Consider the following 17,026-nt stretch of genomic DNA (forward strand, 5'->3'; position numbering starts at 1 on the left):
TTTCTGAAGCTGGAAACAGGGAGAGACAGTCAGACAGACTCCCGCATGCGCCCGACCGGGATCCACCCGGCACGAAGCTCTGCCCACCGGGGGGCGATGCTCTGCCCATCCTGGGCGTCGCCATGTTGCGACCAGAGCCACTCTAGCGCCTGAGGCAGAGGCCACAGAGCCATCCCCAGCGCTCGGGCCATCTTTGCTCCAATGGAGCCTTGGCTGCGGGAGGGGAAGAGAGAGACAGAGAGGAAAGCGCGGCGGAGGGGTGGAGAAGCAAATGGGCGCTTCTGCTTCTCCTGTGTGCCCTGGCCGGGAATCGAACCCAGGTCCTCCGCACGCTAGGCTGACACTCTACCGCTGAGCCAACCGGCCAGGGCATAATTTTATTTTTTAATGGGGCAACATCAATAAATCAGGATACATATATTCAAAGATAACATGTCCAGGTTATCTTGTCGTTCAATTATGTTGCATACCCATCACCCAAAGTCAGATTGTCCTCTGTCACCTTCTATCTAGTTTTCTTTGTGCCCCTCCCCCTCCCCCTTTCCCTCTTCCTCTCCCCCCTCCCCCCCGTAACCACCACACTCTTATCAATGTCTCTTAGTCTCACTTTTATGTCCCACCTACGTATGGAATAATGCAGTTCCTGTTTTTTTCTGATTTACTTATTTCACTTCATATAATGTTATCAAGATCCCACCATTTTGCTGTAAATGATCCGATGTCATCATTTCTTATGGCTGAGTAGTATTCCATAGTGTATATGTGCCATATCTTCTTTATCCAGTCATCTATTGACGGGCTTTTTGGTTGTTTCCATGTCCTTGCCACTGTGAACAATGCTGCAATAAACATGGGGCTGCATGTATCTTTATGTATATTGTCATTTTCATTTGTCTGTATATATCTTTTGATCTCTGCACTTATTTCTTCTTTGACCTATTCATTTTTTAAAAGTATGTTGTTTAGTTTCCACATTTTTGTGGGATTTTTTTCCCTCTTTTTTGCAGTTGAATTCTAGTTTCAAGGCTTTATGATCAGAAAATATGCTTGGTACAACTTCGTTTTTTCTGAATTTGCTGATGTTGTTTTTGTGGCCCAACATCAACATATGACTTTTGGGAGAACACAAACATTCCATCTACAGCACTCCCAAACACCATGCTTAGAGTCATGATGATGATGGAGAGGAGGAGATACTTTCTGGAGATCTTTCTACATCCAAATCATGGCATTAATGCTGGCTTAGATAAGGTAGGAAGAGAAAAGAGATAGAAAGGAGAAAGATCTGTAGTTTCTAACTATGGGTACACCGGGGCCATCCATGTTCCCAGGAAGCAAGGAACACAGGGCACAAAATTTAACACAGAACTCATTCTCCTGTCAGTGAAAGCACAGGCCACCTCAGGGAAGGGGGCTTGTTTAAGAACATTCTTTTCACAGTTTTATTTAGGTATAATTTACATACCATAAAGTCCACTGGTTTAAGTGTACAATTCAATGGCTTTTAGTAAATTCACAGTTGTGCAAAAATCACCCCAATCCAGTTTTAGGACATTTCTACACCCCCTCCCCCCAAAGATCCCTTGTCTCCAGTCGCAGTCCATCCTCACTCCCACCTGAAATTATGAAATTTCCTGAAATTAGTGATTATCTTGCTTCTTTCACTTAGTCAAATATTTTTGAGGCTTATCCATGTTGTAGCATGTGTCAGTAGTTCATTTCTTTTCAATGCTGAATGGTATTCCATTGGATGGATGGACCACAGTTTATCCATTCACCAGCTGAGAGGCATTTAGGGTGCTTCCTTCATTATGAAAAATACTGCTATGAATTCATATACAAGCCTTTCCATGGACATGTTTTTATTTCTCTTGGGTAGATAGAACTGTTGGGTCTTATGGTAAGTTTCTGTTTAACTTTTTAAGAAACTGCTAAATTATTTCTCAAAGTGGTTGCAACATTTTATATTTCCACTTGTAATGGGTTCAGGCTTCCCCACATGCTCACCAATACTTGGTACTGCCTTTTTGATTGAGGTTGTCCTGGTGGATGCCATGAGCTATTAGTCCTGTGAAATGAATAAGTGGAGATGTCCAAGAAGTAGATGGGCATAGGAGTCTGAGGTCCAGGTGGGGCTCTGCGCTGCAGCTATAGCTTTGAGAACCCTCAGCTGTAGATTCACTTGGTCAGTCAATCAATGATTTCTTGGGCACCTACTATGTGCCAATCAGTGTCCTAAGTCTTGGGGATGCAGTTGGGAAAACTACAGACATGTAGGTGCCCTTGAGAAGTTGCAAGTCTAGTGGAGGAGACAGACCATAAACAAATAAAAGTATAATGTTACATTCTGTTAAAAAAAGATAGAGCAGTGTAAGGGACAGAGAGTGGTGGGGGCTACTGTTGGAGATGAGTGGCCAGGGAAGATCTACAGTGGCCATATTACTCAGAGTGCAGTCAGGGAAACAGAATACTCCAGGGTTTCAGAGACAGGATATTGGTTGAGTGTTAGATGGGAGAGTTGAGAAGCCACACTGATGGAATAATCACGGAATCCAGCAATAAGCCATAGTACAAAGCTATTAGAGGGACATGACAAAGGTTGGTGTGAGGAGAAAGGGACTCTGGTGTGGCTGTTGTCAGAACACATGACCAGAAAACAGAAAAGAGAAATACCCTGGCTTCTTGCTTTCTCCCCACACTCCAATCTCCCTCCAGTGCCTCCCACTGGATGAACCTAACAGGAAGCCAGTATACAGGGAACCTGGGAAATATAGTTTTCTGGAGACGGGTAGGGCATATATCTTACCCATACAATAATAGAACAACTGATATAAATGAAGTAAATGAGCAAACCCTAATGTGTGTCTGTGGTAATAGTATTCTAGGTAAAGGACAACCAGTGCAAAGGTCCTGAGGCTGTATGGAACCAAAGCCCTGGGAGTGGGTGTGATGATTGAGGCTAAGTGTACAGAGTAAGAAGGGCCAGGGACCTATGGCAAAGTCCTGGGAGGTATAAATATTTAGGAAGAAGGCAGAAGACAGTTATGGTGCAGCTAGAGAAGTGGGGGCAGAACTAGAAAATGATTAGGAGTCTGAAATCAAGGGATAAAGGACTTTCAAGAAGGAGGGAATACTCCATGAAGACTAACTTGTGAGAGTGAATAAATGAGGGCTCATGAGAGGCTGTGGGACTGGCAAATCGGGAGGTCATTGGCCCCTCTGGTGAGAGGAATTTTGGGAAGATGGAGGAGGTGGGAGGTGAGGAAGTAGAGACAGCAAGGGCAGATGTGACCACTCCTTGGAGAAGCCTGGCTGGAAGGAGCTAGAGCAGTTTCCTACAGCACCAATGGTGAGTGAGAATACCATTGAGTACCAAATTCTCTAAGCCAGGAAGACAGTTTTGGTGTGTAAAATCAGACAGAACTGGGTTCAAATCCTGGGACCCCCTTTACCTGCAGGGTCACCTTGAGCTGATCTCTTCTCTCTTAGCCCAGTTTCCTCATCTGAAAATAGGAAAGTCATTGTACCTTTCATGGGAGGTTGCAACAACTGCTTAGTAAGCACATTTGCACAGTGTTCAGCACTCATAAATGCAAGCTGTAGTGTGAGTAGACAAGGACACATCTCATTTTTTTTTTAAGTGAGAGGAGGGGTGATAGACAGACTGCCACGTGTGCCCTGACTGGGATCCACCTGGCAACCCTCCTCAAATCAACTGTACCATCCTCAGCACCTGGGGCCAATGCTCCAACTAATCTAGCCACTGTCTGAGAGGGAGGAAGAGAGAGAAGAGGGAGAGGGAGAGGAAGAGAAGCAGATGGTCATTTCTCTCATGTGTGCCCTAACCAAGGATTGAACCTGGGATGTCCACATGCCAGGTCAATGTTCTATCCACTGAGCCAATATGCCAGGACCACATCTCATTTTTTAAAGTTCATTTTCAGTTGCAAATAATAAGAACAGCAGCCACTATTTAGGAAACACTTTGCATGTCCCAGACACCCTGCAAAATGCTTAAGCACCATCACCCTCTCTCCCTGAGCTCACTCTGCTCCAACCACATGGCTTTCTCCCTGTTCCTTGAACCCTTACACTCCTGCCCAGGGCCTTTGCACTTGCTGTTCCAATTGCCTGGAACTCTTCCCTCAGATATCCAAATGACTCCCTCCCTCACTTTTTTCAGGTCTCTGCTCAAATGTCACTTTCCCCAACCACCCTGTTTAAAATTTGCTCCCCTATTTATTCTTCTGCCCATCCGAATCCCAGTATCTTGTTTTATTTTTGTTTGCCTATTTCTTGTCTGTTTCCCTGAAGGAATGTTTCCTTCTACAAAGGTGGGCATTTTGTTTGTTGTTCATAGTATCTGGGACATAGATGCTCAATATATTACTTGATTCTTAGGACTCTGGAGCCCTTTACACATACATATATATTAGGTCCATGGTCCTTACAACTACCCACTTGCACGGGAGGAAGTTGAGGCAGAGAGGTCATTGCTGGAGGTCACACAAGGGGCAAAACCTACCATTCGATGTTGCTAAGCTCAGAAAAAAGGACAATTCAGGACCTGCACCCCCTTTTTCGGAGCTGCTCCCCAGGCGAACACTACAAAAGCCTGAGTCATCGCCGCCTCCAGACGGCGGCGGCAGCGGACTGAGGGCGGCGACGGCGCGAGGTGATGCGGGGACGCCAGGAGGGGGCGTGAGTGCAGGGAAAATTGAGGAAATTAAACCCGCCGGGCGCTCCTCGCGCGCCAGCCTCGTTGCCCCCGCCGCCGGCTAGTGCGTGGGTGGGAAGTGCGGGGGCTATGCACTTCACGCTCCCTGAAGGAGCCGGCCCTGGAACCCTGGGGCCTGGAGGAAGATCCCAAGTGTCAGTTCCCCGCCCCCACCCCAAGTTCAAGTTGTTCGTGGAGAGCCGCCTGGGACTTCTTGTCGGCCAAAGGCTAGCATCTGTCTCCGCCCTACCGGGTCATAATGCCGTCCCTGGGTGCCCTGGGGAATCCTCCCGCTGCCCTAGTGACTCCCATTGCCGCACCTTCCTCCTAGTCACACGTCTACTGGCTTCGGACCCGCCACTCTGGACTTCCCTCGTTCCGAAACGATCCAGTGGTCCCCATAGTGGTCCGGGTCCCAGGAAAGCCCCTTCCCCTAGGAAAACGAGACTGGGCTGCCGGCTTCATGGGAGCACCCCAGAGTCTCGCCCCCTACAGACCACCATACCTATCTTCCCGGGTTTTAGAGAGCTGGAGTCGGTGTCCTAACAGGAGATGGGTGGGGACTTGTGACTCCGGTCCCTGCCAGCTCTAGGTGGTCGAGGTGGGCCGAGAGCCTGGGGTTCTGTGTGGGGAGGGTGGCCCGGAAACACCGCTCGTGGGGTGGGTGGGGGAGACACCGCTGGGGGGTGGCGGGAACACCGCTGGGGGCGGGGCTGGGAATGCCGCGGCGGTGGGGGGTGGGGTCGGTGGGGACGCTGAGGCGGTACCTCTCCCAGCGGGGCGGTCTCGGCCGGGGCGGCAAGGCCTGGGGAGGGGGGTGGGGCAGTCTGGGCGCCCCCCACCCCCTGCCGGACTCAGGACCTGAGCCGTGACGTCACGGCGGCTGGAAGTGCCCGGCGCGTAGGCGCGGGAGGGGGCGGGGGCCTAGCCGGCGCTTTATAAGCGGAGCCCGCCCGCCCGGCGCGCGGATCCGCAGCCCGCGTCCCTGAGCCCCCCCGACCAGCCCGACCCCGGACCCCAGCTCGCGCCCCCGGGGCGGCTGGGTGGCGAGGGACGGAGCGCCAGGCGGCTGGCGGGAGAAGGGAAGCGCGGCGGGTGGCCGCGGGGCATGAGGCGGGGGCGCGATGTCGGTGCCGCTACTCAAGATCGGGGCCGTGCTGAGCACCATGGCCATGGTCACCAACTGGATGTCGCAGACGCTGCCCTCACTCGTGGGGCTCAACAGTACCGTGTCCCGCGCTGGAGCCTCGGAGAAAATCGTGAGTGGCCACCACGCGGGGGGCGCTCCCGGGGGGCGTGGTGCCTGTGCCACCGCCGCCGCAGCCCCCGGGGACCCCAGTCCCCCAGTTCGCCAGACCCAGGGCGCCCTCCCGGAGTAGGGGGCTGGACGCAGAGGCGGAGGAGCCTCGGGACCCCGGACTACCTCCACGCCGTTCATTATTGTTATTATTATTTATTATTATTAGTGAGCAGTGCCCGAGTGGTAGCAATGTCTTAGACTCGCTCTGGCCCGGGGCGGAGGCGGCGAGGGTCCGGGCTGAGTAGGGCAGAGCCGGAGGTTAGATTTTGTCTGGCTGTGAGGGTCCCTGCCTCTGAATGGGGCAGCCTCGGGGTCTCCGAGTGCCTCCACCTTCAGGATCCCTTCCTGTTTGAGTCGGTGCTCTGAATAGTCCAGTGTCACCTGTCTATGTGTCTGTCTGCTTGTTCTTTTTCCTCTGGTTTGCTTCTCTATTTCTGTCTCCCCTTGTCTCTGTCTCTATTTCTGTTGCGCCGTCTCTGACTTTGTATCTCTTTTTTTGTGCCCTCCCCCCTTCATTACCTGTCTCACCACGTGCTGAATATTCCCACAACATGTCCTCCCTAGGATTCAGAAGGGTCTCAGACTTGGGCGGGGGCTGACGCTGCTCCCAGAAGCTCCAGTATTGCCCCCCCCCCCTCACCTTCATCCTCCAGCTTTCCAGCCACAGAGCTTGAGGGGACGGAGGGGAACTGAATCGGAGTTAATAGTGGTGGTCCTGGTGTCCTGAGGAGAGGGGAGGAGGCGTCCTGTGTTGCAAACTTCCCTTGGCTTCCTCCAGATATGCCCCTCCCACCTCTTCCCCTCTTCAATCAGTTTGTGGAACGCCTCCCATATATGGAGCTGGGATGCTTGCTCTCCCTCTCCTGCTTGAATTCCCCCCCAACTTTGCCAGCAACCTTGTTTAGCCCCCAGTGGCTACCACACCGCTTCCTTCTCTCCCTTCCATGTTGCTCCCAAGAGTTGCAGGCAAGTGGAGAGGGAGGTGCCATGTGCTGTCCGGATTTGGCCTAGCCCCTGGGGAGAAATGGCACTGGGCTTGGTGCAGATGAGGACTTTTAGTCCAAATTCTGAAGCCATTGTGTAAATCAGTGTCTTTCTGTGTGTCTTTCTATGCCTCAGTTTCGCTGTGTCTGTGGGAGTGTATGTGGGGGATGGTGAGAAAGTTTATGTGCGTTTCTGGAATAAGGGTCTAAGTGTATCTTCGTGTGTGTAAGGATACATCCCAGAATGAGTGTGGGTGTGTCCCTGAATGAATGTGTCTGGGTGTGGATGCATCTAAGTGTATCTGCAGTTGTATGTCCCTGACTGTGGGTTTGCATGTGTACATCTGAGTTTGTATATCTGAGTCTGAGACAGCCTTCTAGCTGTTACCTTCTGAGAGGCAAGGAAGATGTTGTCTCATTGACATTAGAAGCCAGATTCCCCTCCCCCACCATCTAAAGAATGCAAGTTTGTGTAAATGTGTGCATGAATTATGTGCAGCATATGGTGTGTAATGAAAGCATATGCTGTGTCTGGGGGATGTGTACATAAGCATGTAAGAGTGTGTCTCTGAGTTATGATTTTGACATATTGCATATGTCTCTGTGCAAATATGTACATATGTGTGTGTTTTGTGTGTGTATAAGTGGTTACGCATGTCTTTAGAAGAGTGTGCATCTTTGTGTATCTATGAATAATATGCCTACCTTGTATTACTATATATTCATGGGGGTGGATTTCTGTGTGTACCGTTTTCTGTAAGTATGAGTGTGTGTGTGTGTGTGTGTGTGTGTGTGTATACTGTTTGCCCTGGTCTCCACTCTGGCCCATCTGTAGTTAATAGCACCTTGATCAATGCTTCCATGAAATTGCCTGCTGAAAGCTAATAGTTCTCCCGTCCCTGATCCCTGTCCCATCTCCGAGTCTCCCTAAGCCTTGCGAGAAGGGCTCTGTCAAGTGAGATGCCAAGGGACTCAGTTTGGAACCTGGAAGGGGACTGTGATATGAGGGTGCTTTAGAAGAGTCCTGGGAGTATCTGATATATGTAGGTAGAATCTGCACATTCATTCTCCCAACTTGCTCTATGATGTGCTCTTCTGGGCCCATGACTTCACCACTCTGACCTGCAGTTTCTTCATCTGTAAAATGGGCATGATGACTCCTACCTCATAGAACTGTCATAACAGATCTGTTGTCCAGTTCCCCATCCATTCATCCATTTATCTCTTTATCCTTCCATTCATCTCTCCATCCACCTATCAATCTTTCTATCCATTATCCATCATTTGTCTCTTCATTTATCCTTCATGCACCTATCTTTCTATTCATCTATTCTCTATCCATGCATCCACCTATCCCTCCATTCAGTCATTATCCATCATCCAACCATTTCTTCATCTGTTCTCTATTTTTCCATCCACCCATCCACCCATTCTTCCATCCTCCCATCCATCTTGTTTAGTCAACAAAACTATTGAGCGCCTCCTCTATGTCAAGCATGTGTGTGCTCGAAAGCCCTAACTCAGGGCCTGACATAGTAGATAGCACTCGGAGTCCTCTCTACTCAATTACTGATAGGACTCTGAGTCAAACATCTGGGTTTGAATTCTGACCCTGCAATTTACTAGCAATATGACCTTGAGGGGAACTATTTAATTTAAGTCCAATATCTACATTAGTCAAGAAGAGTTCAGAGTCCCCATTAGACTATAGGATCCATGAGGACATTTATATTTTGCTCACCACTGAACTCTAAGGCTTGATGCAGAGTAGGCCTGCAATAAATATTTGTTAAGTGGATGAATCAACAATCATATCTTACTAGGGATTCATAGATTTCACCTTCAAATGGAAACGAACAATTGGGTGCATATAGGTGCTCAGTAAGGAGGGACTACTTTTTTTATTGTAGCCATGCACATAGTAGGCCTGGAATAAATATGTGTCAAGTGTGTAAATGGATAATCCACTTTCCTAAGGATTGGGAAGAACAAGTGGGAGTGACTAGGCACACAGTAGGTACTCAGTAAGGAGTTATAAAGGGGTGTGGAGCATCAACATGGATAAGCTGACAGTTTCAGGAACTCAGGTAGTGAGAATTCCCAGTTGTGAGACAGGGGCTTGAATGCTGTCTACCAGGGTATTTGGCATAATAAAAACCTCAGCTGTCAGGTGTGAGTGCTAGTGAACCCAGGCCCTCTGGTCATTCTTGTCTCTGGCTTCCCCTCCCTTATCTGATGCAGAGGAGCAGTTTAGCATTCAGAGATTCTGGGAGATGGTGTTACAGACCATTTCTGGAAAGGAATGGGGAGGAAGCTGTCACTGCTCCTATCTTTGGCCAACTCCCAGCCATAAACCATCCTTGTGGGATGGGAGCCTTGGACAGAATGCTCCTCACCTGGGGTTCATAAATCCAGAACCAGACTAAAAGCTGTCAGCCTCATTGCCAGCGGCTGCTGTCACGATGGAGAGTGAAATGAGTTACCTGCACCTTTCTTATATGTTATATCCTTGCCTATTCCCTCCTCCTTAAGGGCTGGAGGGAAGAGAGGGGAGATGGAGGAGAGTGGTTTGTTTGGGGAGGACCCTCCTCATGGGAGAATGGGGATGGGCTGAGCAGCTATCAGCAAAATGTTCTTTGAGGACTTTCCTGTGAAGAACCCAAGTCCAGAAGCCATGTCTTCTCTTGACAGTTTTCAGGGGAAAAAGGTCCCAGATACTCTGTATCAGTCAAGAGTGGCCGACTTGCACTGCGGTCACAAGGAGCCTGGTGTCACTGTGATTTCTTTCTTTCTTGTGCTGTTTATCCATTGTTGGCTGGAGAGCTCTGTCCATGGTGGTCATTCAGGGACCTGGGCTAAAGGAGGCTTTGTGGGGATTTAATCATTGAGGCAGGAAAAGGCAGCACAGCAACCCCCTCACCAGTTCTTAAAGCCTTGTTCTGGAGGGGACATGTTACTTTTGCTCACATTTCATTGGTTAGTGCAAGTCACATGGCATGCCTAACCTCAAAGAGGGGAAGAAGTGGAGTCCTACTATGACCTGGACGGAGAGGAATGGTCAGATATTTGTGAGCAACTCTATAAATACCACCCTGCTCTACTGATGTTCTCCTCTTTTTAGCTTAAGTGACAAGAATTCTCTTAGAAGGTCTCCATTCATTCAACAAATGTTAATTGCATACCTACTATGTACCAGGCACTATTATAGGTTATAGATCAGGGGTCCCCAAACTACGGCCCGCGGGCCACCTACGGCCCCCTGAGGCCATTTATCCGGCCCCCGTCGCACTTCTGGAAGGGGCACCTCTTTCATTGGTGGTCAGTGAGAGGAGCATAGTTCCCATTGAAATACTGGTCAGTTTGTTGATTTAAATTTACTTGTTCTTTATTTTAAATATTGTATTTGTTCCTGTTTTGTTTTTTTACTTTAAAATAAGATATGTGCAGTGTGCATAGGGATTTGTCCATAGTTTTTTTATAGTCCGGCCCTCCAACGGTCTGAGGGACAGTGAACTAGCCCCCTGTGTAAAAAGTTTGGGGACCCCTGTTATAGATTATAGGACAAAGATATAACAGTGAACAAAATAGACAGATATCCTTGTGCTCATGAAACTGACATTCTAGGGCAGGGATGGGGGGAAATAAATCAGTATATAAACAAATCTGTACTATTCAGGTGATGATATATACGCTATGAAGAAGCATAGAGCAGTATAAGGGGAGTGGAGAGTAATGAAGGGGACTTTTAGATTGAGTGGCCTCTCTGAGGAGGTGACATTTGGGCAGAGATCTAAAAGAAGTGAGAGAAGACTCATATCTAGAGAAAAAGAATTACCGGTAGAGGGAACTGCAAGTACAAAGGCCCTGTGGTAGAAATATGTCTGGATGTAGGAGAAACAGTGAGGAAATCAGTGTGGCTAGAGCAGAGTGAGTGAGGGGGGAGAGTGAGAGGAGATGAGGGTTGGGAGGTTTGGAAAGCCACATCATGTTTAGAATGGGAGGGCCTTGCAGGAATTTTAGATATTTTATTTACTTAAAAGTTTTTATTTATTGCCTGACCTGTGGTGGCGCAGTGGATAAAGCGTCGACCTGGAAATGCTGAGGTCGCCAGTTCAAAACCCTGGGCTTGCCTGGTCAAGGCACATATGGGAGTTGATGTTTCCAGCTCCTCCCTCTGTCTCTCTCCTCTCTAAAAATGAATAAATAAAATTAAAAAAAAAAAGTTTTTATTTATTGATTTTAGGGAGAGAGAGAGACAAGGAGAAACACTGATTTATTGTTCCACTCATTTATGCATCATTGGTGCATTCTTGTATGTGTCCTGACCGGGGATTGAACCTGCAGCCTTGGCATATTGGAACGATGCTCCAACCTGCTGAGGTACCCGGCCAGGGCTAGGAATTTCAGATTTAACATGAAACTCCTCATGCATTCCCTATCCTTTCATGCTTTCCTTTTCTCCATTGTACTTTTAACTCTCTAATATATTCTATGTATTTGACTTATTTATCTTGTCTGGTTCTCCCCACTATAATGTCAGCGACTTGAGGACAGGGATTTTTTTTTTTTTTTTTCATTTTTCTGAATCTGGAAACAGGGAGAGACAGTCAGACAGACTCCCGCATGCGCCCGACCGGGATCCACCCGGCACGCCCACCATGGGGCGACGCTCTGCCCACCAGGGGGCGATGCTCTGCCCATCCTGGGCGTTGCCATGTTGCGACCAGAGCCACTCTAGCGCCTGAGGCAGAGGCCACAGAGCCATCCCCAGCGCCCGGGCCATCTTTGCTCCAATGGAGCCTTGGCTGCGGGAGGGGAAGAGAGAGAGAGGAAAGCGCGGCGGAGGGGTGGAGAAGCAAATGGGCGCTTCTCCTGTGTGCCCTGGCCGGGAATCGAACCCGGGTCCTCCGCACGCTAGGCCGACGCTCTACCGCTGAGCCAACCGGCCAGGGCGAGGACAGGGATTTTTAGAACTCAATTTTTGTTGACTGCTGTAGCCCCAGTGACTAGCCCAGGGCCTCGCACACAATTTGTATTTAATACAAATTTGTTAAGTGGATAAAAGGGATGTTAAGAAAGGTTCTGAGCAGAGGAGAGACAGACTTGATCAGGTGTTTGTAGTTTCCCTCTGGCGTCTGTGGGAAGGGCAGACTGTGGGAAGAGAGGGCAGGGTACTGGGAGACCAGGGAGGAGGCAACTGCACTGGTCTAGGTGAGTGATGATGGGTCCTGGGCCAGGGAGGGGCCAGAGGAGTGGAGAAAGGTAGGTGTAGTGTGGATTTGACCGCACCTGCCATACTCACCTGCTCCCAATTGTGCTCTTACAGCTTCTGCTCAAACACCTCAAAGTGTGAGGAAATAATTATCAAACACATACTTTATTCTGGGAAGGGTCCTAGACTGTGGAGTATGAAGATGAACAATGCCCCTGACTTCAATTCGGTCATAACCTCATCAACAGATGAGGAGAATGTTTCTGGAATGTTATGGGGCCAATAGAGGAGGAGCACCAAAACCAGCCAGGGTGTGATGGAGGCTTCCTGGAGGTGGTGTGGCCCAAAGTGTGTCTTAAAGGAACTGGCTAGCTGAAGACGGCAAGGGCATCCCAGACAGAAGGAACAGCATGGACCAAGGCTCAGAGTCAGGGAGTATCCTGGTGGGCTCTGAGAGAATACAAGAGTTTCAGAGTTGCTGGAGACTTACATGCCAGGTTGGGAGGTGTGGAGGTGGCCCAAGTGTTCAGAAGGGTCCATGTGTAATGCAGGTGATTGAAGCCAGGCAGGTTCGTACTGAATTCAGGCAGATGGTAGAGGAACTGCGGAGCTGGAAAGCGTTGGGCCATTACCTGTTTATTGGAGGCTTGCAAAGATAAGTGAGCAAATAAACAAAGGAAAACCTGTTTTTCTCAGTGAAATGCAAGGGATCAGGAAAACCGCAACCTTGCAGTGGCAGGAGAGCAATCTGGGAGAATCGCCCCCAGGGCAAGCACCGGCAGCCTGATGTAGACTATAAGCACGTGGTGCTGCTACGTGCTCACGCAGTAGTCAGGCACTGTGCAGTTGCAAGCCTAACACAGCTGTTTCCCCCACATGTCACAAAGGGATTTTGCTTGAGGTACCGGTAACTCATCCTGAGAGTCAAAGGATGGGAGACTTGGAGGGGTTTGGAGTAGGAAATTAATATGAGGCTGCCTGTTGCATTTTTCAAGAGTCCTAATTGTTAGAAGATCCTTCTAGATTGTGATTATGAAATCTACCTCTTAACTTTTGCCTGCCTCATTTGTACCAAATCTAAATGCCTAACCCTGACCCAGCCTGTTAAGCCTTAGTTTCTTCAACTGTAAAATGGAGATAATAGTGGAATGGACCTTACAGCATTGTGCTTAGAGTGTGCCTGACACATGGAAGCTGCCTATAGAGCAGGGGTCCCCAAACTTCTTACACAGGGGGCCAGTTCACTGTCCCTCAGACTGTTGGAGGGCTGGACTATAAAAAAAACTATGAACAAATCCCTATGCACACTGCACACATCTTATTTTAAAGTAAAAAACCAAAATGGGAGCAAATACAATATTTAAAATAAAGAACAAGTAAATTTAAATCAACAAACTGACCAGTATTTCAATGGGAACTATGCTCCTCTCACTGACCACCAATGAAAGAGGTGCCCCTTCCGGAAGTGCGGCGGGGGCCGGATAAATGGACTCAGGGGGCCGCATGTGGCCCGCGGGCCGTAGTTTGGGGACCCCTGCTATAGAGGTTAGCTACTGTTGTTATTGTCATCACCATCATTATTATAAGACCCTACCTGACTGAGTCTCAGATCTTGGACCACTCATCCATCCCTTCATACTCCTCTTGTTCTTGCCTCTGGAACTTTGCACTTGCTGTGACGTCCTCTGGAAAACCCTTCCTCTACCCAGCTCCTTCTCACCACTCAAGTCCCAGCACAAATATCTCCTCCGCAGAGAGACCTCCCCTGACCACATCAGCTAAAATGTACCCACTCTGTTATTTGAACCTCTTCTATTTTCTGCCCAGTACTCATAATTTTTGGAAGTCATCATGGTAATTGTTTGTTTACCACCAACAGAATTGGAAGTGCCATGTGAGCAAAAGCTTTGCCCCTCTTGTTTATGTCTGGGACCTTCTCATTTCAAGCAGTAGGTATTTTCTGAATGGTCTCTGTTTTGCTGCATAAGACCAGTGCCCCTTATTCCTCCCAGTGACACCCCTGAGCCTTGGTGAGTGTTTCTGTGACCCCTCAGTCCTCTCCCATGGCTCAAAAGTATGTTTCTTAAAACGTTTTTTCTTGTATCCTTGTTTCTCAATGCTTCTGTTTGAATGGACACCCCCAAAAATGTGCACATTGCCGCCTTCCCGCATAAAGGTATGGAGTGGTGTTGCCACCAAAGAGCAGGACAGAGTCATCCCCGACAAGAGGTGGTCGAGCCCCTCTCTGTGCTGAGTCCTATGCTGGGGGCTGGGGATCTAGCAGCGAAGAGGAGACTCAGTCTCTCCCTTCATAAAGCTTCAAAGAGAGATTGTGAACATAATTATGCAAATGGCTGTATAATTATAGTCTGATACAGGCAACAGAGGAGAAGATGTGCTGCCACGAGGGCCTGCAATTGATAAGGGGTGGTCAGGGAAGGCTTCCCTGAGAAGGTAACATTTATCCTGAGACAAGAAGTATGAGTAAAGCAGAGGCAGAGCTAGTAGGTGGAGGGAGAGAGGCCAAGAGAACGAGGTATGTGAAGGTGTTGGAGTGGGATGGCAGGTGGTGTGTTGGAGTAGAGGAAGGAGGCTTAATCCATTAGGTGACTGCTGCCCTGGACGCAGTCTACCCCAAGTGTGATGCCAACATATAGGAGTGGCTTGAGGTGTGGCCTTTGCCCACCCAGTCGGAACCACAGACAGCTGTCAAAGCACCTTGGTTTGGGCCACTTGAGTGGCAAAAACTGACTTCCTCCTCTTCCAGAGTGCAGCTCCAGTTTTCAGCCTCTTGGTGCTTTTCATGCCCCAGCATCCTTCTCAGCCCTGGTCCTGGGTGGCTGCGCCTCTGTGACGCTCTCGGGCAGGGAGCAGCCGCGAAGCTGGGCGAGGAAGAGCAGCCGCTGGCTGGGGGAGGCCCAGGCACTTTGAGAGTTTGATGTGGGGTTGGATGTGTTGTGTGTGGGAGTGAAGAGGCTTCCACTGGGAGACACGGGTGTGGTGGGGAGCTTGTTCCCAGTCCTGTCTCTCTCTCTCAGCCCTAGCATGTCTCTATTTTTAAACTCTCATTTTTAGAGTCTCTCCCTCTCTCATCTTCATTTCATTAATTATCTTTATTCCTTCTCTCTCTGTGTGTATCCACAACACATAATAGACATTTATTACTGTTTGTTGAGTGAATATTGATGATTGTTTTTCTGTCTCTCTGTCATACTGTGTTTTTCTCTATACTGTTCTATGTCTGTGTCTCTGATTCTATTTTGTCTTCTCTTTCTTTTTTTTTTTTTTTTTTGTATTTTTTATTTTTTTATTTTTTTTATTTTTCTGAAGCCGGAAACGGGGAGAGACAGTCAGACAGACTCCCGCATGCGCCCGACTGGGGTCCACCCGGCACGCCCACCAGGGGCGACGCTCTGCCCACCAGGGGGCGATGCTCTGCCCCTCCGGGGCGTCGCTCTGCCGCGACCAGAGCCACTCTAGCACCTGGGGCAGAGGCCAAGGAGCCATCCCCAGTGCCCGGGCTATCTTTGCTCCAATGGAGCCTTGGCTGCGGGAGGGGAAGAGAGAGACAGAGAGGAAGGAGGGGGGGAGGGGTGGAGAAGCAGATGGGCGCTTCTCCTGTGTGTCCTGGCCGGGAATCGAACCCGGGTCCCCTGCATGCCAGGCCGACGCTCTACCGCTGAGCAAACCGGCCAGGGCCTATTTTGTCTTCTCTTTCTATGTGTCTCTGCCATTTTCTCTGTCTCTTGGCTAATTTGCTCTGTCGTTTCTGTCTCTTATGTCTCTGTCTCTATATCTGTCTCATCTCTGTCTCTGTCTGTGTGTCTCTTTCTCTCTCTGAGATTCTGTTTCCATTACACCGTAGTTGCTGCATCACAGTCTAGGACCTGACAGAGAGTGGGGGAGGGAGACTAGACTTCTCAGGCCTGAGGGGCTCTTGAGACAGGACAGAGCCAGGACCTGTGTTGAGTGCTGGGTCGGATTTGGTCAGCGGGACAGGATGAGCCAGACCATCATGAGCCCTTGAAGGCCCCAGAGGAGGTCTGGAGTGTCTGGATCCGCAAGGCTGCTGGGGATGAGATTTGATGGGAGCCGGGGAGGAAGGATGGGTGGGTGCCCAGGCTCCAGGTAACCCCCTCTCTTCCCTCGCCCATCCCTACTCCCCCCTGCCACCCAGGAGGACATAAGTCTCTTTAGGACCCAGCCACCCCACCCCAGTGCTGGCTTCAAGATGAAACAGCTATCTGGCTGCAGCTGCAGAAGCTCATTTTGAACAAGGGAGATGATTGCAGGAGCGACTGGGGGAGGGAGAGCAAAGGGGAGGGTGGCAAGGGCCAAAAGAAATCAGGCTTGATTGTTGCTGCTGCTGCAGTGGGGGTTTGCCCGGGAGATGGGGAGACTGGGCGAGGCGAGAAAAGGCAGAGGGAGGTCTGTCTGCCCAGCCGGCAGTCCATCTGTCCCCACTTCTGGTCCCCCTCGTTGTGAAGTTTCTCCACCTGTCTCTCCCTTTTCCTATATTTCAGAGCCTCATCTCTGAGCCTGCCTGTCACTCATCTCCTTGTTGCCTGTTGTCCTGTCTCCTGCCCTGTATCTCAGTTCCCCCGTCTCTCTGCCCTGGGCTCCGTGTATCTCCGAGCCTCCTGGCCTGCCCCTTGGTGCTGCCGGCATTATCAGAAGCACAGCTAAGGTTCAAGCAGCCTTTTGGACTGCTCTTTTTCTTGTCATTTCTGCAATTCTCAGGGGCTGCAGACAAATAGAGATGGCAAATTCCCAGGAAACAACGTGATCCTGTCCTTCAATAAAGGGATATTTAC

General features: G+C 49.5%; 1 protein-coding gene across 3 annotated transcripts in view; it reads left to right on the forward strand.

Moving 5' to 3' along the window:
* The window catches only part of OLFM2 (olfactomedin 2), a 101,510-nt gene that overhangs the window by 14,814 nt on the left and 69,670 nt on the right, over nt 1-17,026 (forward strand). Inside the window, exon 1 of one of the 3 annotated variants that reach the window (XM_066346759.1) lies at nt 5,687-5,976. The exons of 1 other annotated variant lie outside the window; for it this stretch is intronic. In XM_066346759.1, the coding sequence (XP_066202856.1) occupies nt 5,842-5,976 (135 nt within the window). In that variant the 5' untranslated portion in view covers nt 5,687-5,841. Of the gene's footprint in view, nt 1-5,686; nt 5,977-17,026 lie in introns of those variants that run through there. One more of the 3 variants, XM_066346760.1, reaches the window with a different exon arrangement.

Source organism: Saccopteryx leptura, chromosome 1 (genome assembly GCF_036850995.1).
Source record: "Saccopteryx leptura isolate mSacLep1 chromosome 1, mSacLep1_pri_phased_curated, whole genome shotgun sequence".
In the NCBI taxonomy this organism is placed as follows: Eukaryota; Metazoa; Chordata; class Mammalia; order Chiroptera; family Emballonuridae; genus Saccopteryx; species Saccopteryx leptura.